Source organism: Zosterops lateralis, assembly GCF_965231275.1.
Source record: "Zosterops lateralis genome assembly, chromosome: 1".
Lineage (NCBI taxonomy): Eukaryota > Metazoa > Chordata > Aves > Passeriformes > Zosteropidae > Zosterops > Zosterops lateralis.
The window spans coordinates 112641098-112667159 of NC_139762.1; the positions used below are offsets into that span (position 1 = coordinate 112641098).

Sequence of the window (26062 nt, forward strand, 5' to 3'; positions counted from 1 at the left end):
GGAATTACAGTGGGGCTTGTCAGAGGTATTTGTGCTTCTACGTATTTCCAGGAGGAGCCAGTCAGTTCTGCAAAGCCAAAGCTGCATGTTGATACACTCTGATAATATCACATTTTTGTATGCAGACCTGAAAACAAGGTACAAGTGTAAAGTAACCCCCTAGACCATTCAACAAATAAGAAAATGAGATACTTACATAGGAAAATGATACTTACATAGCAAACATCCTAGGACTGTGTACACAAAGGGCTCATTGCTAATCTCGTTAGCAATCTTGCACACCTTTTGTAATCTATAAAACAAAATTACCCACAGTAATAATGAATCTCAGTTGCTAGATACCCTCACAAAACTGCATAAAATTAAAATATAAAGTTTGTACTTGAATTTCGGACACTACATAGTGGAACTGTTATCTGATGGAAAATTATGAAATTATGCGTGCAAGATGCAATATTAGATTGTACCTTAGCATAATAGAGCATAGTGCTCTAGAGGAAAAGTACAAGTGATGGCAGGAATTAAATTTCTACCAGGTAGTTTCCTACTGGGATGTGGAAGACCAGAAATTTAACTCATTAATTGGAAGCCTGTTCTAATTATCAGACTATAGCATAGTCAGAAGTCAGGCTGTTTAAAACATTTTATTGCTCCATTTAGTATTAATATTGATTTAATTCCATATTTTTCACATTTAAGTACATCTCCTAATCCTCAGACTAAAGATACTAACCTCACATTTCCAATCTCTCTGTCGTGTGTCCTTGGTTCAAATGACCACTTGGTTCAAGTGGACCACTGCTATCCTTTCTGATATTTGCTAACAAGAAACACATAGGTGCTAATTTCTTCACTTGCTTGATAAGTATTTTAATAAAACTTAATATAAATTGTGCCAAACAGCAAAACTGTGATTGTTTCAGTTCCTCAGAAAATATTTGTACAGTGTATAACCATGTCAGAGGTAGCGGAAATAACTCATCCTCAGACATCCCATGATGACTAAGGTGTCACTGAAAGAAAATATCAAACCCCTCTAAAGATACAGGGAAAGATCTTGGCTATGATCAGCCTGAGTGATGGATAAGATGGAGACCAATCTGAAGATTTAACTCTTCTTTGTAGAACAGAATGTTTCAGGTGAATGAAACTCATTGTCTGCTTTGAGTTTGCTTGATGAAAGGGAGGGACAAATATTCTGCTGTGGTTTAAATCACCCTTTTTATTTTACATTTTGCTTTGATAGTTGAACTAAAAAATAAGTTCTTCACACCGTTCAATAACACAGTCTTGGTTTCAACTTTAAGAAAAGTTATTTAATTAGAAGAAAAATAACATTACTGTGTTTCTTTAGAAATAAAATTAAACACTCAGGCAATACATAAAAGTCTAAATAATATTCTCATGCTCTGGATCCATGTATCAAGGCATACAACATGGTATTTTTGTTGTACATCATGTAATAAAAATATGCCTTGCCTACTCCTCAGTCTACTTAGAAAGCTGTATGTATATCTTTTGAGGATCACCCATGGATTCCCACCTTCCAGCTTCTGATAAGTGTAAAGGCAAATGGAGATGAGGGCTGCTTCATCCCCTTTCAAACACCAAATCCTCTGAGATGCTGAGCTATGGTGAGAGAGCATCTCAGCTGCTCACAGTGTTTCTAAGTGATGCAGTCAGAAAGTGCCATTGTTTTTTCACGTTAAATCCTGAAAAGATTCCAAAGCACCAAATTTTGTCCACAGTTTGTGCTTACACATCCCTAATGATATTCACCTTCTCTAATTAAAATACACTGATATTTTCCACTGACTTTAATTGATTTGTCCATTGCACTAGAGAACACTGAAGTAACTTCTATTTAAGGAATTTCCATTTTGGTTTGGGATTTTTGTTTCTTTTATCCATTTTATCCAAGAACACTTTTATTTTTAAGTGTCTCTGACAAAATTATATTCAGGCTGCGTTAAAGCAAAGCTTCTGCAGTGTCAAGAGAGGAAGGTTGTTTGATGAGAACTGAAAGTATCAACAACAGAATGATGAATTAAATGATTTTATGTTGTTTAACAATGGATATATAATAGAAAATTATACTCACAAGCTGAAATATACAGAACCCCAAAGATATAACCCTACTATTAAGCATTAATAGAAGGTAAAGAATTATTCAGGTTTTATCTTGCACAAGTAAAGCTAAAGAGAGCAGGAAGGAGAATATGGTTTCATGTCTGTCCTCTGCATAAGCATGCCCTATTGATTTTTTCATGTCGTTTTAATTTCATTTCTTTCAGCATCACTTTGAAGGAACTCAATGATGTTCAGCCAACAGCAAGTGCATTTAAAACTTCATATATTAAAAGACCTTTGGTATGTTTTGTAATGTAGTGCTAAAGAGCAACTGTTAAAAAAGGACATCAAACACTTAATAGGAAAAGTGTGCTGCTTTCAAACAAGTATCAAAGGTAGCATTAAAAGGTAATTTGCTACTTACAGGTTGGCGTTGAGCAGTCCCTTGTGTTGTGATACAGTCGATGAAAGTGCTTGCTACACTCTGAGGAAAATGTGACTGGCCCTGTTTGAAAGTAAGGAGGAGTTAACAAAAAGTTCTCAGTGTCACTGCTCTGCAGCCTTTAATGAATGACAGCACCACATAGCATTAAGTTCATTCTTTCTTGGCTAAAATTGCATTTAGTGTTTTACTATACCTTAAATAACTACAAGTACAACACAAGTACAATAATGCTAGTGAAATAACAGAAAGAGATTTTGTTGCCGTGCCTGTATGCTCAGGATATAAAAACAGATAAATGACAGGTGAAAATGACAGGCTGGTTTAGCCTTGAAATTCCACTGATTCAAAATCAGCAGTAGAATTTCTTATATGGTGAAAAATAGAATGGCAATTACAATAGAATTAAGTTTGTTCAATAGATGTCCGTAGTACAACATAGAAGGAATAAAGCACCTGGACTGAGGATACTATTTGTAAAGTTAAATAAAAGCAACATATTAAGCAAATATGAGTTTCTAACTCCTGGAAAGATTAAGTGCTTTCATGTACGAATGCTTTTAATTTGCACATAGATGGTTTATAAAATTCTTAATATACAGTGTGGGTGTTGAGGGGAAAAAAAATGACAGCTGAATAACATCTAGGAACCTGATCTCTTGTTAAAATAATCCTAGTAAAAAAACATACAGGTGTGCAGAACGCAAGATGTGTTTCATCTTTGGCAAGGCAAATCCCTGCATGTCCAAGGTATAGTGTGCTGCTCTCTTCTCTGGATACACGGTGCCATCTGTTTACAATATTATTTAATATAAAAGGTGTCCCTGCTCATGGCCAGGGGGATGGAACTAGATGATCTTTAAAGCTCCTTACAACCCAAACCATTCTATGGTCCTATTTTCCTATAAAAACATGGCTCGACTGTAACAAGTTGCCAAAGACCCCTTCCAAAATCACTGATGGCCCCGGGAAAGTATTACTGGTGACATTCAAGGAAAGCAAGAGCGTAATATTTGCATTGTGTGACCTGTTTAGCAAGACTGCCACTGACAGCTCTGGACAAGTATCCTGTGGTTTGGACAGAAAACATTGACATAAACTGATGTTAAGTGAATAAGACTAAGTTGAAATCTAAATTTAGTTCAAGTAGGAACCCTGAATAAAAATAGCTTGTTTCATGCAATGCTACAAAATGATCCACATGAAGCAGATTTTGTTGGCCAATTTTCCTTTCAGAGGAAGATAGGAAGCATTTCTGGGGAAAAAAAATACTTGTTTCATAACTTGAAAGATGGTTTATTAGCCTGGTAAAATATATCAAGCTAATTCTCTCTGCATAGTGAAGCAAAACTGCCATGAGCTCCAGAGAAGATTCCTTTCTATGACAATGAACATACTTGAAGATTAGATATATTTTACAGCAGTACATGGATTTCAGTAGATTTTTTCAGCCACAAATAATCTTTTCAACAAACTGGAATATTTTTTTATCTGAGTGAGTAATTAGGCTCAAGGAAAAGTATGTAATTTGAAATTATCCAGCATATATGGAGACAACACTGGCTTTTGTCACTAAATAAATTCCATGTCCCTTCAGATAATATATGGTTTTCCAGCTCTCTTCCCTGTCATCAAAAATAGGCTGTTAATTTTATTTGTGCCTTACAAAACACTCTGTGTCAGCTGGCTTTCCAAGCTAAATTGATAGATTGCTTTATGACTCACAAGATTATTTATGATTTTTCCTATAGTCAAGCACTGTTACATACGGTTCTTATTTGGCTTTAAAATGTGTCTATTATTCCTGGCATATGAGAAGCAGGCAATAATTTTCTTAACCCTGAAACTGTAAATATAATGGACTATAATGTTGATTTCGGCTTCTCTCTTTTTTTTTTTTTTTTTTTTTTTTTTTTTTTTTTTTTTTTTACAACTTCATTAGGTTAGGATGTCTTAATTCTTGAACTAGTAAGGACTATAAACAAAGTTTAATTAATGAAGGCTGCTAGAAGATTATGATTGAAACAGAATAACAGAGCTCTAAGTTCCACTGTATTTTAAGAAAATGCCTATGGATTAAAGGATCTAATAAAGCTATGAAAAATAAAATAAAATTAAAAACAACAACAGGCAGAAAACTCCATCACTGAAGATCATAAGATATATTAAAAAAAAAAACAGTGAAAGGAAGAGAGAGAGAGAGAGAGAGAAAGAAAGAGAGAAAGAGAGAAAGAGAGAAAGATAGATAGATAGATAGATAGATAGATAGATAGACAGATAGACAGAGAGATAGAGAGATAGCAAGAAAGGAAAGGAAAGAAAGAAAGAAAAGAAAGAAACTATCTGTAGGCAGAAATTCTTAGCCAGCAAATAAACTTTCAGTATTTTGGAATGATCCTGCTTTCCTCATTCATTCCAACTAATCTTACTCAAGTAATTTCAGCAATTTTGATGGCAACTACTCATGCAGAAAAAGACTATTAATTTAATGAATGGCTCCAGAGACAGGCCTTCAAGTTGGTTTTTTTTCTCTTTTTCTTTTCTATGATTTACCACTCTCAAATTACCTTCTGTAAAACTCATGGCTGTTTTTCCCTGGTTTTGAGTAATGAAACTCATTCTGTATTCATTACTTAGCTTTCCTAGATTCTTATGTTGAGATTTTTATGGTAGCTGAGGAGTTTCCAAAGCTAAAAATGAAAAGGAAATGGATTAAGTACTAAAGCAAACAAATGTTTCTTCTCTATCCTTCCCAGGAGAGGAATATTCAGTATTGCTGTGTTACATAGCATAGCATAGTTTGAAGCTCTATGTTAATTTCTTTCTCATATGGACTGAAAATGGTCAGGTTCACAACTCTTGTTTACTGCCAGACTTGTTCAGACTCTTGTTTACTGCCAGGGTGAAGGGCCAGCTGGCTCTGGCACATTTCCTGCAGAGTCTGTTGGGTTGCAGTGAGCCATTGGCAGAAAGTTCCTTAAAGTTGTGCTTATCCCAAAGGTTTGAATACACTTCCCCCATGCAAAAGAGACAACAAATACCTTCCTTTCTTGTCAGGCACTGCTTGAAATTTCCAGCAAAAAGGAAATGAATAATTATTTCCAATTCTCTTTTTCATGCTCTGATGGCCAACTATTTCTCTAGCTTTTAGTTTCAATACTTCAAATAACCTTGAAAATTAGCAAGAGATTTGCAGTGTCATACTTTGAGACCTTCACTTTTCTGAGTTACAGAAAACTGGAACTGGAGAGCAAAGAAGGAGTGCAAGCACCTTGTCATTGGCAACTCGTATTGCATGTATTCAGAGGGTACAATATTTTTTCTCAGTAGTTACAATACTGTCCCAAAGCTAAGTGCATTATACAGCTCCACCTCAGTTTTCAAGTACTTGGCTGTAATCATCATAAACTTTCATATTTGAAACAGCAAGTTATTTTTATTTTTCATTTACACTAATTTAATCCTTCCTTGTTCTATCAGCTTCCACTATTAAAATAAGTATCCAAACATAGACATCATGAGACAGATGCAAAAAATCTTCCCTGATTTGGTGAAAACTTACTTGGTCACAAAGGTCTGTTTCTTAAAGATATGTGCAGTCCAATGAGAAATTCTAAAATCAGTTAATGTGAAAATAAATGTGGAAAGCATAATAGGAGGATAAAAGTTAAACAATGACTTTTAAATAATGTTTTAACTTAGCAAACTTTGATAGTTATTTTAGGCCAGATAGTTCAGTCGATTATTCAATGAAACTAGAGTTCTTCAAAAATTTCTAGTTCGAAAATTATGCACATTTAACTTCAGAAACATTAATTTGGTGTTGGGCCTCAAAAAAAATTAGTGGTGTGACATTTGTAGCTACTTAGAATATGCACATGTGGGAAAACACAAGTGCTGCCTTACCTGTAAAATGTTTTATGAACTTGTCTTTTAGACTGGAATCTCTGGGAAAAATTTCTGAGGAGAGAAAAAAAAAATAAAATTATGTACCCCAGGAATTACAATAAAAGCTCTGAAAGTATTATTATACATTCCAAGATATCTGATGTACAGAGACCGAATAGCTTCCCAAATTAACTATAGATGTAATTTTTCATACTTGTAGGGGTGTGGATATGTAAGCAACATTATGAAGTATTTCAGGTAATTCCCAGATGAATATTAAATGGTCATCCTGCAATGCACAATCATTTTCTGACACTAATTTCTGCACATCTTAGGTCAGAGTGGGGCTGTAAGTATAGAAATACTGCAAATAATATAAATACATTATCACACAAGTATGTGAATACCTGAAGACATTATGCAAAATATTTAGATAAATACAAATTAAATATCACTTTTTGGGTTTTGAAATAACAAGTATCTGAAGAGAAAAATCTCCCACAAATCACCTAAAACAGACATGGGCCATGCACACTTTAATTGCAATATTAGTTAAAAAAATTCTCTTGTGAAAACTGCTGTGAATTTTAAAATATTCCCTTTTCATTTATGGCATTTTTTCCCCAGAAATTACAAGAAAGTAGAAGCCTCAGAACATACAAAAGAATCATAGAGAACAGAAAAGGGAACTAACACAAAAAGAGTTATTTTTTCCTCTTTTTTTCTCCTCTTTTTTCAATGGGATGCTGCCTCCGGCTGACAGTAGAAACTTTTGATGCAAGTAAATATCCTCAGAACCAGTACATCTTCCCCTCAGTCTCACAAATTTTCCACTGAAAACACTTACAAAACCTTTGGGTACCTGCAGCTATTGCTGGAGACAGTAACAAGCTGCTTGTTATGTCAAATTCAAAGAACTTTCTCTGGCAGTTAGACAAGGAACACGACTAACTTGCAGCATTAGGACCTGCAGTTAAATATATTTATTCATTAAAAATATTTCCTTGCATCTAAAGTAATTTTAAATCTTTGTATTCTCCTACTTTTTTTCAATTCCCAGTCTGAATTAATATCTAGCTCTGAAGAGAGCTTGTTTCCTTTCATACTACAGACAAATGCTGGTTATCTGCCAAGATAAATTCTTACCACTGGCTTTAGGCAGTTTCTCAGAGGTCACATGGGTGTATTTTTAGGCTGGGATTTTAAGATAGAATGCCCAAGTCTTACAGCAACTCATCAAGGTTAGGAGACCTAGTTTACTTAAGATTCTCTAAAAATATCAGTTTTAACTAATTTCTTTTCTTATTGCAGAAGAAATGCTACTCCTTCTCCAACAGACTTAGAACTTTACTGATAAGAAATATCAGGTAGTTTAAAATTATACAGAATGAAGAATACAAAAAAGCAAAATAGAGAACAATTGGTGTGAGTTTTGAATGAGATGTGTCAAGTGGACAAGTACTGATGAATAAACACAGCCTGGTAAAGGATAGGATAGGAACTGACCGTTCTTGCTCAGACAAAGAACATTTAGATACACACACTCGCAAAGTACATAGAATTTCCTATGGGAACAGTAGCTGCTTTTTACCCCATAAAATTCCCTATCTGCCCCATAAAATCCTTTAGGAAAAGTCTGTTTACAGCCAAACTCCCACCCCTTAATGCCCAGAAGGTGAAACAGAAGGACAGATTGATGCTCTGTCGAGGAGCCAGGCGTTGCAAGTATAAAAGTGCAGCTGTAGCTGTGTGGGTAAGCCTGAGAAGGAACACTGCAGAGTCTGCTTTCCACGAGTAACCCACATTGGGCCAGGGTTCACACCAGCCCAGCCTGGCCTGCCCCAAGAGGGAAATTAGGTCAGTTGTGTGCTGAAAAGCATCGCCTGCGTGCCTGCTGCTCCCCTGCTGCGGCTGCTGTCCCTCCAGGCGGCAATCAGCTTTTCAACATGTGCCCACAGCTCCCTTCCTTCGAGTGCTCCTTTGCTTAATACTACAGTGCATTTGCTGGGTAAAACACAATCGGCGAGCCCCCAGCCCTGCACAAAAACAACCGAAGCTCGTTTGTGTAAGAATCACTGGCAGCGCAGGTTACTGGAATGCTTCTGGCTCCCCCTGAACTATTACTTGCCCAACACAAGCACACTCATTTTCCCCCTTCTGCCAGTGGCTTAGCCAAGCCCTTCTGTCTGTACACAACTGTGAGCCTGAGGTCTCAAAGGACTTAGCATTTCAATCAAACTAATGAACATATTCTTTGAATAGAGTATGTGCCACTGACTCCTGATCACACTGCAGACAGAAGCAGGATATCAAGTCCACACATACTTCTAACAAGCTCCTCTATAAAGCAGCCAAAAATCACCATGAAAAAGCCCCTGAACTTGCTTCTAATGTCTAACAAGTTCTTAGTTGCTCCAGTCATATTTCATGAGTTATCTATCACCTATTAATGTGTCCACTTTCACAGCAAAGGTTCATATCCTCACAGTGTAAGTTAAATTCCTTTGACATACTAATTTCACAAAAGAAAAGCAGAAGCGTTAATATAATAAGATAGATTGGCAGAGTATTGCTAAAATCAAAACACCTCAAAGTCACACTGGGAAAAACTAAAACAGGAAAATGAAAAAATGAAATGTTTTAAGTATGAAGCCCACAGGAAGGGGAAATATTGAGTGGAGAGTGCTTACTCAATCCATTTTTACCTCAAGGCCATATTACACAAACTATTAAAATACAGCCAGCATATATCCTACAGGATAAATGAACATTGGTTTTAATCAGCTGGGAGAAACTGTGGCATTCTTGTGCCCAGGCTTATAGAGTGTCCACTGCTCACCACCGAGTACATCTGAGTTAAAAGGCACTTGAGCTATTGACCCTGTGTTCATTTTGGGCATAATCTCAGTTTTTAATCATAAATAACCTCAGTTCAAGGATTTATTTCCTATTTACAATAGGACCTCCACATATATCCTTAGATATTTACTCATCTGGGGCAAAATATTGATTGCCCTTCCACAGACAGAACTGGCCATGGGCAACTATTTAATGGCGCTACTATGGATTTGGTACTGGCTCTTCTGTCTAAAATAGCAGGAATATTTATGATAAACTCTAGGGACAAGACAAATTTGAGGGTTTTCCAGCTCTGCTTCACAGACAGAAAGTTGGTTCTAAACCAATCCATACTGTTAGTTTTATCAAGCTATGACATTTCAGATATCTCATGACTTTAGGTAAGAGGTGACTTGATATCACTGCCTGAGTTTTATCCCAGCTGGGATAATTGTGATGATAGGGAGAGCTAGCAAGGTCTGAGCTAGGAATCCGTAAGTAACAGCTGATCCAGCTCTCCTCTCTCAAATTTTGTTATAAACTTTACAAAATTGATTTGACCACTGTTGTAAAGCTAATTCCCCAGAAGACTATTCTTTCAGTTGTTCAGCTGAGAGTAATGTTTAATTTTTCACTAATTTAGGTTAAATTACAAAAGGGTAGAATATTAAGTAAAGCCTGGTCTCAGGTTTGTCTTCACCTTGCAACTTAAGACATAGTTGCTCCACCTTCAATGGGTCTTTTCATCTTTCTGTGCCTTCAGTTTATCTGTGTTTTGTCTGTTCAGACTGCAAGTTGTGACACAGGTGCTGATTTTTACGCTGTGTTTGCACTGTCTCCAGTATCATATCACCATAATTGTGCCAGGAACATTCATGTCCTAATGGAGTATAAATAAAAAGAACTGTGATTGCAGCCCTGAAATAAGCCAACTCCACATAACAGTTTGTTGATTTGGAACATAAATGCTCCACATCCTCAGGCAGAAAAGAAAAAAATCAAGATCTCCATTTGTTTATGTTCCCAACAGACAACTTTTGTATATTTTTAGTTTATTCAGAGAATTAGTGTCAATCAGACACCAAAAGTGCTCCACTGGTCAAGGCTGGGCCAATCAGAAATGGTGGTAACACCTTTGTCATAACACATTTAAGAAGAAAATAAAAAGAAGTTATTGTGTAGATGTAACTGCAGCCAGAGAAGAGCAGATTGAGAACATTGAAAGGAACAACTCTGCAGACACCAAGGTCAGTGGAGGAGGAGGAAAGGGAGAAGGTGCTCCATTGTGCTGGAGCTGAGATTCCTCTGCAGCTGGTGGTGCAGATCGAAGTGAGGCCACTGTGCCCCTGCAGCCCACAGACATCCAGGTGGATGCAGAGATCCACCTGCAGCCCATGGAGGAGCCCCACGCCAGAGCTGGTGGGTGTCTGAGAGGAAGCTGTGAACCTGTGAGAGGCCCATGACAGAGCAGGCTCCTGACAGGGATCTGCAGACCCATGGGGAGAGAAGCCCATGCTGGAGCAAGTTTCCTGACAGAACTTTTGACCCTATGGGGACCCTCACACTGGAGCAGGCTGTGCCTGAAGGATTGCATCCTATCAAAGAGTGGCTCACACAGCAGCAGTCTGTGGAGAACTGTTCCCTGTGGGATGGGCTCCAGTAGAAGTTCATGAAGAATTGTCTCCCGTGGGAGGGATTCCATGCTAGAACAGCAGCAGAAATGACATGAAATGAGCTGACCTAATATCCATTCCCTGTCTCCCTCTACCACTGAGGGGGAAGAGATAGAGCTGAGAAGAAGTGAGGGGGGGAAGGTGTTTTTAAGGTTTTATATTACATCTCATTATCCTGCTCTGATTTTGTAAGTAGTAGATTCAATTAGTATCTCTAATTCCATCCAGCCTGTTTTGCCCATAACAGTATTTGGTGGCTGATCTCTCTGGCCCTTATCTCAGCTCATGAACCTATATTTTCTCCCCCATGTCCAGTTGCAGAGGGCAGTGATAGAGTGACATTGGTGGGTGTCTGGCATCCAGCCAGAGTCAACCCACTACAGTTGTTCATTTTCTTGTTTCTATCTGTGAAATGGCAGAAGAAAACTGTCAACAGTAAGATGTAGCTGACTCTTCTATTATAAACCCAGATGCAGGCTTCCAAAACATTTTGGCATGAAAATAGCATGTGGGTTTGGGGTTTTTATTTTGTTTTGGTTTTTAGAAAGAACATTTCATGTCATGAAACTGCTAACAACACAGTATGTTTTAGCAGTTTTAAATAAATGTGACATTTTAAAGGACAAGGCTCTCAGAAGTTTCAATTTATACAAAGTCTATATTGGCTCATGATACACAAATAAATCTTGCAATCGCTGAAATATCATGCTCCCAAAAATATTGGAACACTGTCAGCAAAACTATCTCAAGTACTTACACAGACGAGTCACATTTATTTGGATGAATTTTTCTTTACTACAAATTCTCCATTTTGCCTAAAGGTGGCAACTCTTGCCTGCTGCAACAATACTAGGTGAAACACTACTAGGAGGAGGTTTGCATACTTTCAACAATGTCAAGATGGTTTAGTTAGCACAGAAAATAAAATGTTTCATGATAAAAGTGATAATGAAATCTTTCAAATGTAAATTCTTAAAGAATTTTAAAAGTTCCTAGAAGAATTGAGCCAACAAATTCTGAACAAGATAATCATTCCCAAGTAAAGTGATACGCTAGGAAGATGAGTGAATAGAATGACATTGCAATACCAGGATGAAAGTATCCTCAGCATCACTGTCTTAAATGTAAGTGAAACCCTAGAAAAACGGTGCTTAAAAAAATAAAAAAAAAAAATTAAAAAACTTAATGTCCCAAAACTTTCTTTCTCTGCATTTAATCTACATACATAACTATTCCTACAACTTTTAGAAGTAGATGTACTTCTTCAGGTTAAAAAAAAATTAAAAGAGTTTTGCTCAAAATAGAAAACAGTTCAAAGGACAAACATAAGGCATTCTAGTGGAGAAAAAATTGTTAATGTTCATTTGATAACAATTCAGTGTGCATTTTTATTCCCTACTAAGGGACCACCAACTGATTTTGAGGTCCTTAAGGGTGCTCAAAATCCTTAGGATGAATTTGTGGTTGTATTACAACTCAGTTCACAGACTAATAGATTTAATATTTTTCCTATTGCAGTCTCCCATAGAGAGGGAAAAAACCCTTTGTGCAACAAGGAGCAACCCCTTCCATCATTATCAATCATAAATAATTTAATATTCTATATTATTTATAAATTATTATATTTAATATTATATATTATTTATATTATTATTTTATATTACAAATAACTTCCATATGAGAAAATATCTACTTAAGTGATGTATTTTCATTCTCTTAGACTACTCATCTGCAACTTCTACTACATAAAGTGCGTTTCTTCTTTTGTTTTGTTTTCTTCCAGTTTTCCACAATTAAAAGTTTCACAATGATTTCTAATTGTCTTACTAATTTGTTTGTTTATATACCTCCAACTCACATACTCAGCTTTCCCCCACTACATTTGTAATTCATTCCTTTAGGCAAGGGAAAATATCTATTTCTGTGTGCAGTATTCCGAGAAGTCACTGTGTTACTACTCCTGTTAAGTAACACACACAGTTCCCACTTACTGAATACTTTTGTTTTGAGACTTTGATGTGTACATACTGAGCATAGATGGAAAATGAGTCAATGCTCCAGACAGACACATTCCTTTCTGGATGTAGTATTGCTGTTTGAAATTCAAAGCTTACCAGATTCCTCCAAGTGCTGTCTAATGAACATTACAATAACTTAGCAATTTTTTTCGTTTTCTGTCACTTTCTACCTTTAGCAAATGAAGAATTATCTAGTATCTTAGTATTTCTGGGGGGAAAGAGCCTCAGCTAAATCCCCAAATCAACACTGCTTGGATTCACAGAGGTGGAAGTGTCTGCTCAAGAGAAAATCCAGAAATAATTATATCACTGCATACCACTGCCATCTACTGAATGTGGAATATGCTGAAAGTACTCATGCATACCTTCTTGCTCTGAGAGCAGAGTTTAACAGGCTTCCCATTACGCTGCCTAATGGGAGCCCTTTCAGCTCCCACAACACAAAGTATACTCCAGAGCTTAAGGGTTACACAGAGTGCAATTAAGAATTCATAATTAATGAGTTGGTCAATTTATCCTCTCAAAGAGTAGACATAAACGCTATTCTAATCTCTTTGGATTTATTGGCTGTCCATAAAATTTTTGTTTGGGATTACAACTTTATTTCTACAGAAAACTGAAATATATTGTGATATATTATTGTACCTCACTAGTCAAGTCCTAAAATGCTAGTTCTGCTCCCATGTCTAATAAATGCTTCCATGTTTAATTATTTGTCCGGGCTTGAAACAGTGTTTCTAAGGATACTTAAACCAATGACTTAACATTTACTTGCCTTGGTATTCATTCCAGTAATATTTTTCTGATGTGAACATGGCAAATAATAGTCTTCTGAAATGCAGAATAATTCATATATCTTCAAGTTTTCCCAACTTTAGATACAAACACAATATCTGGTCTTGTATATATAAAATTTCAAGGTCTTATTCTGGAACATTGACCAGAAACTTGAGTAATGAAGTGGGCTGTTACATCAGGCAGTTTAGAAGTACGAAGGAATAGCCCCAAAGAGAAAGAATACCAGGGTCTGCTTTCATAATGATTGATGAAGTCTACCACATCAGCCACCATTGTCAGGAGTACTACATTAAAAAAAATCAGTGTTGTTATTACCTCTGCGCAAGATGGGTGCAAAAAGAAGCACTAGCTCCCAAAATTACAGTCTGGCATTTAGTCATAATTGCTATTTTTGTCCTCTCTTCACTCTAGAGTCAACCCTTCACTCTTATCCCAGAATGTCTACTTACATATGTCCCATCTCTCTTACTCGTCCTTGTAAGTCTTATCTACATCAGCTGCTCCCTTAAAACCAGGGGGACTGATGTCTAGGGGAACTCAGGAGCATAATGCAATCAATTTGGTTCTATGGAAACTGCAGTATTGCATATACTAGACATTTAAAAAAAAATGTGTAAATCATTGTACAATGGGATTCCTAAAACTCACAAAACCCCCCAAAGCTGATAAGGAGATCTTCAAATGGTAGTAAAATGTGAAAATTAGCCCATTAAAAACATACAGACAGCAAAGGTATACACCTTTCGTAGTTCTGCATGCTTAGGTTTTGTCTGTAGATCTATGTTTATATGTCCTCATAAAATTTGTTTGATGGATTGACATTTGCACACTACAGATGCTAATAGATTTGAAGTATTTCAAATTTATCATTATTCACCTTTTGCTCAGAATGGAATATTCATTATTTCTTTAAAGATTTCTAAAAATAGTCCTGAAATTTAATTTGAAATGCTACCTTTTTACAGCGACCAGAGTCAAATTCTATTCTCAGTGATGGTTGTATATTCCTTCTCACTCATCAACACCTCATTCATGTAATTGCAAGAGAATTATGGAAGGCATTTTTTACTCAAGTAGTTTTCAGCTTTATTCTTATTAGAGACCTTTGGGTAAATATCAAGAAAACAAATGACAAATGTGGGATGCTTAATTTCAGTTGGATTTATAGAATTTATTTGAACAATGGGGCAGTAAACTTCAGGAACACTGTTATAAATAGTATGGAAGATTCTGTACATACTATAATATAAATAGTAACACAGAAGATGTGACTCAGACCTTTCTTCAAGAATAAAGAGGTTCTTATTTATCTCTAATAACTGATAAACAGGCAACAGAAGTCTTACATTAGCTAGGCACATTCCATTTATTTGAAAAAGATTATGAACAAGATTTTTGGATGGGCTTCCCTAAAGAGCAGATAGCTGGATTCAATAAATCCAATAATCCTCAGCCAAATTATTTTAAGTGTGAAATACAGATGTTAATTCAAAATAAATATCTCAGTTATGTTTTATGTACTATCATCCCCATTGGATCATGCCCTATGAACACCTGAGAGGGATAATTTCTCCTTAAATCCCTACTACGTCTCTCCTAAGAGTCCTTCTGATTAAATTCTACATCTTACCTAAAAATGATGCAAGCTTGTAAGCCATGAACCAAAACATGTTCTTAAACCTACAGAAGAAGTACATTTATTTGCCACAGTGTTTTGTTCCTAAATCTCCCATTCTTTGTTTACTGCAAATCATTAAGTGGAGTAATTTTCTCGAATTAATTACTACTACATATGAAGGAGTACATGGGATTAGAAATGGGATTAAATGTCTCAAGGTTCTTGTCACATTTCTGGTAAATCTGTAAGTAATATCCTACTGATTCAGTGATAGTTTTTATGAAAAAACTGTCCATTATCCAGGCCCTTTTCGGATGTTTCAAACTGTAAAATATCACTGTTTTTAGGAAAAGCAAATGAACTTTGATGTACATCATGAGACAGATAACTTTTAAGGCAGTCCATTTTTTTCATGTTTCTCTTTCTGAAGCACCAGAGTCATAATTGTGCTGCTGTCTCAGAAGGCGTTATGTGCTCATTTATATTCTAAATTTATATTCTAAATTTGTACTCATTTGTATTCTAAATTTTCTTCACTGCTGCAGTTTTTTCTCCATTCATCTGTGGTAGAAAATGAATGAAGTCTTTTTTGAGAAAGCAAGACCTTCAGTCCTGTAATCCTTGTACCTCTCTATTGCAGGACATAGTGAAAGCAAATTGCCCTGGCCAGGGATGTTGTGCCATTGCAGGTAGGATCATGGCAGTCTTGCAAGGGTCCATCCCAAGCACAATGTGGGATGGACTGTGGGAAACCTGCCTTCTTTTATGCTAGTGCAGGAAGGAGAAGTGACACAAAGTCCTCTGAGACAAACTTTTCTCTCCAGGTTTTGCTATGTTTCAGGAATTTGTCAATAAAAACTTTCACAAAATCAGATCAGTAAGAATAAACAAAGCAAACACATATTGATTTTACTTGATTTTGCTTTTTCATTTTATTATGCTGCTAATTGGAAAGAATACAGAATTCTTTTCCAGCTTTCTGATTTGAACTCCAAGGACCATCTTTGAGATAGCACAACTGTTTGTGTAGTCTCAGTTTCCCACTCCCTATGATCCACATCACCATATTGTTCAAAATTAAAAGCATCTGTGGCAGTGCAAGGGTAGAAAATGGAAAATTCATCCAGATGTAAGAGAACAAAAGTAGGAGAAACAGGCATAGGAGTATTTGGTGTTCATCTTGTATCACTTGGAGCACTTTCAGTGGATACAAAACACATTCCTATCTTTACTCATACTGAGGTCAATCCTTCAGAAGCTATGGAGTACAACTATATTTAACCAAGGCCCTTCAGTAGCCTTAGAAGCAGAAAAGGCTGACTTGCAATCAGGGAGGATGATGCAGATCTGGTCACGTCCATGGTAAGGACCCAGACAGATACTTCCCCCACTCTTCCCTGTCCCTGCCCTACTCTTGCCAAGCCATTGCCCTTTGCCTTTTCCCCTCCCTTGCATTCTGCTTGGCCTCCACACCTGGTCTGGGCTCTGCTGAGCTGCGAGTGGGAGCAGAGACTGACAGGAATAGTTAGCAATCGCTGCTATGAAGACAACTAACATGAACAGCATGAACAGCAATTTTCCAGGGAGTCCTTCCCACCTCAGCAGAGCAATGACTATTTACAGCCTGAAAGGGCTTGCCAGCCACCAGTTCAACATCCTCTTAAGGGCAACAGATTATCCCTAGAGTTGGCTCATCCAAGACTGGGCACTGAACTGTGGCAAGGACATAACCTGAAGCTGGAGGGAGCTAACTCACTCAAGCTACAGAAGAAACATTTAATTGTGTTTGAAGTATCAGGATAGGTACGAAGTATCCTGAAGTATCAGGATAGGACTGTGAATGGGGAGAACAGTTTCTCCTGCTGTGAACTATTCATGCTTTTCAACACAGGGAATATTATGTTCCTCCTTTTCCCCTCAAACTTTGATTTTTATTTAATTAGTTCATCATTTGTGAAGGAAACATAATTGCTCACTAAGTGCTTAGACACTATAGTTTTATTTCTCAAAAAAAGAAGTCACAGCTCAGTTCTGGTTAAAAGATTGCTCTAATGGTATTATCATCATCACAAACTTGAAGAAGCTGAGCCCTAGCTGCAGTGTGAATGCAGAAACCAGCACGTATTCAAATCAGAATATTTCCCACAGCATCTTCCAAGTATGTCCAGAAATAAGATACTAAATAATTTCTCTATGCTCTGTTCCTTTATAATGTATCAGTTACATGCTGTACCAAGTCCTTCATCATCCAGACAGAATTTGTACAAATATATGTCAGTCTATAAACTGGCTGTGGATGTTTCCAAACATTTTTTTTTCTGTCCCATGTCTACCAGTATTTCACCTTGTCACTAGTACTACGTGAAGGACCTTAGCCAGATAATGGAAATGTACATCAGTTGCACGTGTGGAGCTTTCGCCCAAAACCATCCCATTCTTCCTGAATGTAAGATTGTCAGTCGGCTCCAGGTAATTTAATTTTGGTTGTAACTAAAAATTCCTTTCAAGTTTTCAGTTTCTACTGTCCTTCTTTGGATAGTCTTCTCACTCCTATAAAGCCTTCATGATTAAATATGGGGGTTTTTAAATTTTTAATGGAGAGTTTAAAAATACTAAAGAAAGCATTCATTAGTGTAAGATTAAAAGTGGCAAGATTAATTTTTTTTCTCCTTTTATTCATAAAAGCAACAAACATCTCTTAGATGCTCATTCTAATTCCAAGACTGGAAAAGCTGTAATGCAAGACTACAATAAAGGAAGGAAAATAATTGTACATGTCAATGTATCTCTTTAAGACTGGCAACTGTCAAAACCCAGTGTCTGAACCAGAAGTTCCAATTGCTATGGTTAGTGACAGAATCCATTGTTTGAATATCAAATTTTGGAATAAAAAGCAAGCGCAAGTAAGGAAATGGATTCTGTTCAGGGTCTTAGCTTATGTTTACAGCAATAAACCACAAAGCAGTTGTGTAGAAGCAGCTCTCTGGATTCCCGGCTGGTACAATTATTCTAGGAGCTGGTGTACTCTCAAATAACATATTTTCGAGGACTGAAAAATGCTGGAAGGAGAGTATGCCCTGATTCTGTTCTCCTTGATTTCAACAGGAGCAAAAGCAGGTCCTCAGTCTGTGTGTAATTCACATGATCTACTTAGCTAAACAATTAAGTCACAGCTCTGACATCTGATATTTATTTTAAGTTCTTTGAGCCAGATTCTCTTCTCTGAGCCAACCCTTTTTTCTGTTCTGTTGGCACAAAGGCTGTAACAGCCATGGATTTTCCCAGCTGGAGATTCTACCAGCATGGATAAGTCTTTACCTGCCTGGTAAAATCATCTTCCATGTTATTTCCTCCTCTATGTCACCCTCTGAATCTTTACCATACTCTTATGAGAAAGAGTAAATTACTAGGCCTGGGCTACATTCCTCATTTCTATATTCAAATATCCTTAGCCTGTATACTTGCCTCTTCACACTAAACCTATATGGTTAATTTGAAATAATCCTTAGGCTATTGTAACTGAAGTAAAAGCACAACCTGCTCTGGTGCTCCTTCTGTGGTATTTCAGAAGACACATAACTGAGGATCATTCCAAGGTGTGTTACCAATAAGATACCTCAGAAACTCTAAACCCATGTACTCTGGGTCACTTCTGTCTGTGCAGGCCATGCTTAATAATTTAATCATAGTGAAAGGTCATCCCTAAAGAGCTTCAATCCAAGCATGCCAACTTCTTAACCCCCACCTCCACTCTAAGAGAGCAGAGGCTGTGTGAAAGGATAATCTGAAGAGAGGTTCAACTGAAAAATTCCACACCATCTGAAGATAGAAATAGAGTGTTTGTCAACCATTTTTTGAGTGGGGAACCTTATGGCTCCTTCTACATTATTGCAGGGGATGCATGCAATGAGAGGAACTTTTAGTGAGACCGGTTTAATGGAGATGAAGAAACCAAGATGCAGTTTAACAGTGTGCTTATTTGAGTCTCCTTTAACCAACAATACAGTGCGGAACTGATCTGCTGGGAAATGTGAATGCTCACAGAGGGACCACCTCCTGTGTGTGCTGTGGGAAGTAACGGGACAATGCTATGATGTTGTGAAGGGACCACCAATTATTCAAACTTCATCCACACCTTTGAATATCTTCAGACTGTCAAGGAATTAGTCAAGGATCTGAGTCCAACCTCAAGATGCACTCATACCCTAGTCCCTTACGCCTGTGCACTTTTTTGATTAACTAAAATCTGGAGCTCTCCACAAATATATGCTGGTACACAGTGTAGGCTACAGCTTTTCCCCAGGGCCACACAGTGGCTTCAGTGCCACTAACAGATATTTTCACATTATAGACTCTGCCTTGGACAGCTCAAGAGTCATTGATTTCAGAGGCAACTGGAAACTGGTACCAAATGGGTTTACCAAATACATACACACAAAGAAAAATAAAAAATAATAATAATAATTAAAAAAAAAAAAAAAAAAAAAAAAAAAAAAAAAAAAAAGAAAAAAAAAAAAAGAGGAAAGTGTGCTTTCTGAGAAGAAACTAAAGGTCTGCTTGGGCATCTCTCTTATATTGTTGTATCCCCTTTAGCTACCAAATAGTTGTACTCCACTTCTGGGGAGAACTCTATTCTAAGGTATGAGTTCCAATGAACACTTACAACATTCACCAAAATCTTACCTACCACATTTATCTTCCAAGCACAGTATAATGGTCTAGCAAGGTAGGCTCAGGGCTTCATGTGCAGAGATTGTTGGCCAAGGAAATGAGTCAACTTGGGAGGTAAACAACATCAAAGAGAGCAACATTCAGAATGCACCAGCACCTTCTGATCCAATGCTTTTTAATCAGCCACTTTCCAATAATTCATTAAGACTTGAACAAAGAGATTGAAGTATTGGCTTCTTCTAGGGCTTCAGCCAAGCATAATGAAATTATACCAGGATATATTTACAAGGTTGGATATCTTGAACTCAGCTGTAATTATGTTTATTAGTAATTCTTCAATAGCTGCTCAGAAAGCATATTTGTATTAGTTAATCCTTGCCTGTGGAGACCCTTATATTAGCTTGGCAAAAGAACATTAAGAAGGATGGATTTATTTTTTTTTTCCCTCTCAGCAAATCCCTGTTTCCATCAGAAAATGCTGTGGGATCAAGAAATAAGCCAATTGTGGTGTGTATGGTTACTTTTCTGCTATTACTATTAGCGATCAGTTTGGAAAACAGTTAAAACAAGAAGGGATAAAGATCTAGGTTAACATATTCTGTTAAGTTTTCATTTGAAATATAAAAAGATGTTTAACAACTATACTTCGCACTATGAGACCCTGGAACAGCACCACATATGTACAGATAAGCACTATGTGCATATTGCACCTTTTTTCTTTTCTCTTCTGAAAGAAATGTGAACATGTAAAACACTAAAATATATATTTATTTTGAAAAGTAAAGAAAAAATCTCAAAACTATTACAGGTCTGATGTATGAGTTTAAGCAAAAGATCCCTCTTTTTAAAAGAAAATCTAATATACAGGATGGCATGTCTCTCAAATAATTCAAATGAGAAAAGGTAGGGTATTATGAAACCCTTGTTATTTTGAATACTAAGCTGTGAATATGTACTTCTGCCTTTCCAAGAGGAAAGATGTATTGCAATACTAATTGTTCATTAAACTTACAAAAGGAAAATAATGAGACATATGGAAAGACTGGTCAAACTATTCAAGGCATTATTTACTGAAGCTATCTTTCCCTATTCATAATTTTTTTTTCTATAACAGAAAACGATTTTCAGTAATTGACCCATCATCTACTTGGAATCACTAAACTATCAAGATATTTCAGATGATATTTCAGATGAATCCAGAGACTCCAAATTATGCTTGGAAAGTTACTGGCGGGCTCCTGATTGAAGGCAATACCACTCTTAGGATAAGATACAGAAACTACACATCTGTAAGTATTAAGAAATTCACTTTGTGCAATTCTGCAGGACTCTGTGCAAAGCACTCTGTTTTAGCTATCATGGCTGCTAATAAACGTAGTTTCTGGAATATTTGCATAAATTAAACACAAGAACAGCTGCAATACATCAAAGGCAATATAGTTGAATCAACTGAATGAAAACTGATGACATGTGCTTAACTGCATACAAGCCAAACTCAGCACTGACAAACACAGGCAAACTCTACTGGTGTGAAAGGAAATAGAATCGAGTTTGCTGGAGCTTAATTAGACCCTGCTCTTTTTTCCAAATTTGAATAGGCTCCAGGTTGATTGCCGTGCAAATGGTAACATTTAACTGTACTTTACTTTTCCTGTGCTTATTTTAGGAATGTTTCTATTTCTTACCAAATTAGAACAGATACAGAACTGTCACAAATGGATTAATAATACACCATTTCCCCATTATAGATACTTTATTCTAAACTACTACTTTAAAGATGTTCCCAGTGATCATATGTGAGGTTTATACTCAGGCTAAGGTCATTTTACCCTTTCATAATTACATAAAGTATAACTGAGATCAAAATATTTTATGTGAGTGTTACATATAAATGAATCAAAAATAGTGAGCTACTTAGATATACTCATATTGGAGGTTTTATAGGAGGCGTAATATACATGCAAACATACATTTCAGGGGGGCAAAAGCTGCTGGGCAGAAAGAGCTAACCTTAAATAAAAAAGCAGAAAACACTTTCCATATTTTGTGACTGAGCAACTTTAACATTCCCCTGATTTTTTAATACCACTGTCACTGTTATAATATTCTGGCATTCTGAGAGTGTAACTGCAGAAAAAATGCTACCCTTAATACTTGAGAGGTTTTCTATTTATTCTAAGATAACACTTAACATATTTGTAATACTTAATCTCCAGATTTTCTCCTTCTCTCACTCCTTGTTCTAGCAGGAAAGAAACAGTTATCCCAGGCAAAAGTAAAGATGGCTTTTCTGGAGGTGCTACTCAGTTCTGGGACAGTGGACTTCAGTATAAAAATGCAGTTTGGATTTGTTTCAAGGATTTTGAAAGCCCTGACTGCATCTTACATAAGTGATCCTCCATGTTCCCATGCAGCCAAATCACACATCCATGCATGGAGTGGCTCCACCATGTAGGTAATGTAGAGCCACCCTGTTCATGAGAAGTAGATCTGAGTGTAAATTTGCTGTGCCTTTGCCAGTCTTATCCACACAAATTATTTATTTTGTAGTAATCCCTTTTCTGAAGGAATGAAAACTGCCTGATATCTGGCAAAGTGACTTGGTACTGAATAAAGGGGGAAATCTGCATACGTTATCTTCATATACAAACCTGGCATTTGACCATATAATAATGGGAAGCCCAAATCGTGGTGCTTTGCTAATTTACTACTGACCAAGAGGTCCATTCAAACTTTAGATGCACAGTATTAAATGCAAGAAATTAGCCTGCTCTAGATTACCTTCTGACCCAAAAGGTTTCCCTGAAGGCCACAAGAAATCCTCTTATTAGTATGTTTCAGCCATAACTCTTTGTTTAGTGTGTAAAAGACAAGTTTTGAAAATCTTATTCCCAAATTTCCTAAATTGGAATTTCTGTGACAGAAGAGCAGTATCTCATGTGTTAAGCATGCTATGTCATTAACTGACAAAGAAGTAATTACTCTATCATGATTAGAGTAATAACATCACAGCTATCTCCTTACTTATTTTAATCCAATAGGATTTAAGGTTTTTACTAATCCAGGGCATACATCCATTACTGCCACATATACTGACAAGGATGGATTTTCTAACACTTCATTTCAAAGTCATCATAAACAGCACTGGCTAAGGAAGAAAAATTGTCTGACTGTTTTCCAGTAGGGTTTATTTTGCTTTTCACTTTATTTTACAGGTTTGAGTATAAAAGGAGAAAATAATTTGAGTAGCAAAGCCTTAATTAGATTTGTGCCATGTCACTCAGGATGCTGTCTAAAATCTGCAAGGAGCATGACAACAATTGCTTTGCTGATGTAACTTTAAATGTTTTTCCTTAAACCAAAGATACAGATAACAATTTGTGTAATTTAGTACGTGAAAGATACCATGTACTAAAATCCAATTGAACCAACATATTTGAATCGAGAAAGAAAAACTTAATAGACTTTTAAAAACAACAACAAGAAACTTACAAAAAGAAAAGTTTAAATATTCTTAGCATTTAAAATCTTGCCTTAACCATGAGTGCTTTTTTTCTTGGCTATGTACACTTTTAAAAACAAAGTATTAAGATTAAAAAGTAGTCACAATTTGTAACTCCAAACAGTATTTTTCACTGCTGTTAAAGTCTATATTAAACAAGCACATTTTTTAAGCATTTTTTTGGTAAAATCAGTGGAGCACTGCACATCAATGATTTTTTTTTTTTTTTTTGCACAAGCATACATAATAAAATGTAGGATAATACCAAAATGGCCATTAATCAATCAAATGCTTGGATCCTTCATGTGTTAAATCTTGTTTATGACCTAAAAAATTGTGCCTTTAGTATGTAATCAATAGTCAATTAAACTCCTCACTAGAGCAACTGTTTTCCAATTGGCCAACATTAAAAACCCACAAACTTGTGTAAATAGCCTGTAGGACTTACACAAAAGTAGTAACCTCTGATTCACAAGTGACAAAATGAAGCAGTCATCCTTAAATTGAATATAAAAGCCTAACTATCAACCACCAAAACCAAACATAAGCAAGCAACTGAGTTGTTTGGGTTTTTTTTTTTTTTAAAGTACAATGTCATCTGAATGCATGTGATAAAAAATAAGATATTTACCTTGACTATCAAAGTGTACTTATTGGGTATGTTTTAAAACAAGTCTTACAAATTATTAACATAGGATAAGGTTTCATTTCAGGTTTTGGGTATTTTTTACTTCTGTAAAATGTACAAGATAAACCTCTGAAAATTTTACTTTTCTAGAAAGCAGGTGTTAACAAGGGGGATATGTTCCCCTTCCAAAAGCTACTTTCAGGTCACTTGGAGATATCTTCTTTAAGAATAAAATGATCCCAGAGCAGACAGTAGCCTCACATATACTTTAGGCATGGAACCAGTCACCCCTTTCCTCCTGCAGCCTTTCAGTGGCTCTTTCTGTAGATGGTGCATCTTTCTCAACAATCTCATTGATTATGAAGTTTTGCTTATAGCTTTCCATAATGACTATTACTTTGTAATTATTTTTATGCTGTGTTAAAGCGCTTTGGAAAATATAAGCCTTCGTAAGTCACATTGGTAACTCTTAAATCACATGTGGGTCTAAAACATCACATCATTCTTGTGCAAATTGCACTCAAACCTTATTAATTAAAAGGGGAGTCTATGCCTAGATGTATGGATGTATGTATAGTCCTCTTTTTATATCTTTCTCCCTGTATACATACTTATTTAAAAAGCAACATCATCTCCACACCTGAAGGAGTGTATTTTCAAAGCTAGATGCTATCCATCAAACAATAAATGTACTACAAAGCCTTATACCTGTGCACTAACATTCTCCCATCTCTCAGAGGCTTTCCCTGGCAGATTAACACCTGAAACAACAAACCACAAAAACACAGAGACCTGCCATTCTTTCTTGATAGAAAAATCAAATTGTGTGTAGTGTAAAGAAAAGAACCCATACAAAATATTTCAGCTCTTCAGTTTGCTCACAGGCTCAGGGCCAACTAGACCAACAGAAAATTCATGCTGTTCCTGAGTTACAGATAGTAACGCATGCAGCTCTACTTTGAAACAAAACTTCTGTTTTCTTTGCTATTCACTTCGCTGCCATATTGGAGATGTCCTGGTGTACTTCAGGCCCAATCCGGGTGTAATACAGTGAAAATTTTAACACTTAATCTTTTGGGGCCAGAGCTGCACCCATTAGTAATTGTGTGTCTTGTCATGCTAAATACAAGTTTCATAACAATATGAAATAGGACTCAAACAAAACCCAGAAGATCTCCTAATATCAATCAAAGCAATGGCTCAACAGAAAAGCTATTCCATATGCTGACATCCTATCTTGTTCCTAGGACAGCAAAGTGCACTCAGAAATGTTTGCTGCTCAGGGTGCTGCACTTCAATGAGGCTTCTTCCTTTGTGCCAGCACAGCACAATGTCTCAGGTATCGAGTGTCCTTCACTGAGAGTAGTGGGAGTGAGAGCAAAGCCCCTTGGAGACCACCTCATCTGAAGGACTACTCCGGTACTTCACTGTATTTTAGGTCTCCATGTATACAACAGCTACATTTTATCTTTGCTCACGCCCTCATCAGCTCTCAGGGTTCGTCCATGGGCTCAATATTCTCCACCATGATATGGAAGACTTCTGTCTCATCCTAGATTTCAGAGGCCTTTTGCTCAGTGGCCTGGCTCTACTGTCTGGCAGTTATGTTTGCCAAAGGCAGAGTACTGCTGTTAAAAGTCATATTGCACAACACACCTAAAACCTCAAGCAGGCAGGGAAAGGAATATAGCAGAGATGTGACAGATCCCAAAGCCATCATAACCATGACTGATCCAAGCACCATGCAGAACTGAAGGAATATGCAACCTCTGTAGCTTTTGGGACTTCCTCTCATCAAAGGAAATGAAATTCTATCCTGCCCACTTCTACATTTTGGGTGGGACTGACACCTAACCATGGTACAAACAGAGATAATGGTTATTTCCACTGAACCCTCTGGGACTGTTTCTATTTCT

General features: G+C 36.6%; 1 protein-coding gene across 1 annotated transcript in view; it reads right to left on the reverse strand.

The window, feature by feature from the left end:
* Positions 1-227: 227 nt before the first annotated feature.
* ALKAL1 (ALK and LTK ligand 1) overlaps positions 228-26062 on the reverse strand; it is a gene marked incomplete at both ends in the record, with an annotated part of 31418 nt that continues 5583 nt past the window's right edge. The window contains 3 exons of the mRNA XM_083856166.1: positions 228-292; positions 2495-2575; positions 6419-6472. Coding sequence (XP_083712292.1) covers positions 228-292; positions 2495-2575; positions 6419-6472 — 200 coding nt within the window. The remainder of the gene's footprint in view (positions 293-2494; positions 2576-6418; positions 6473-26062) is intronic.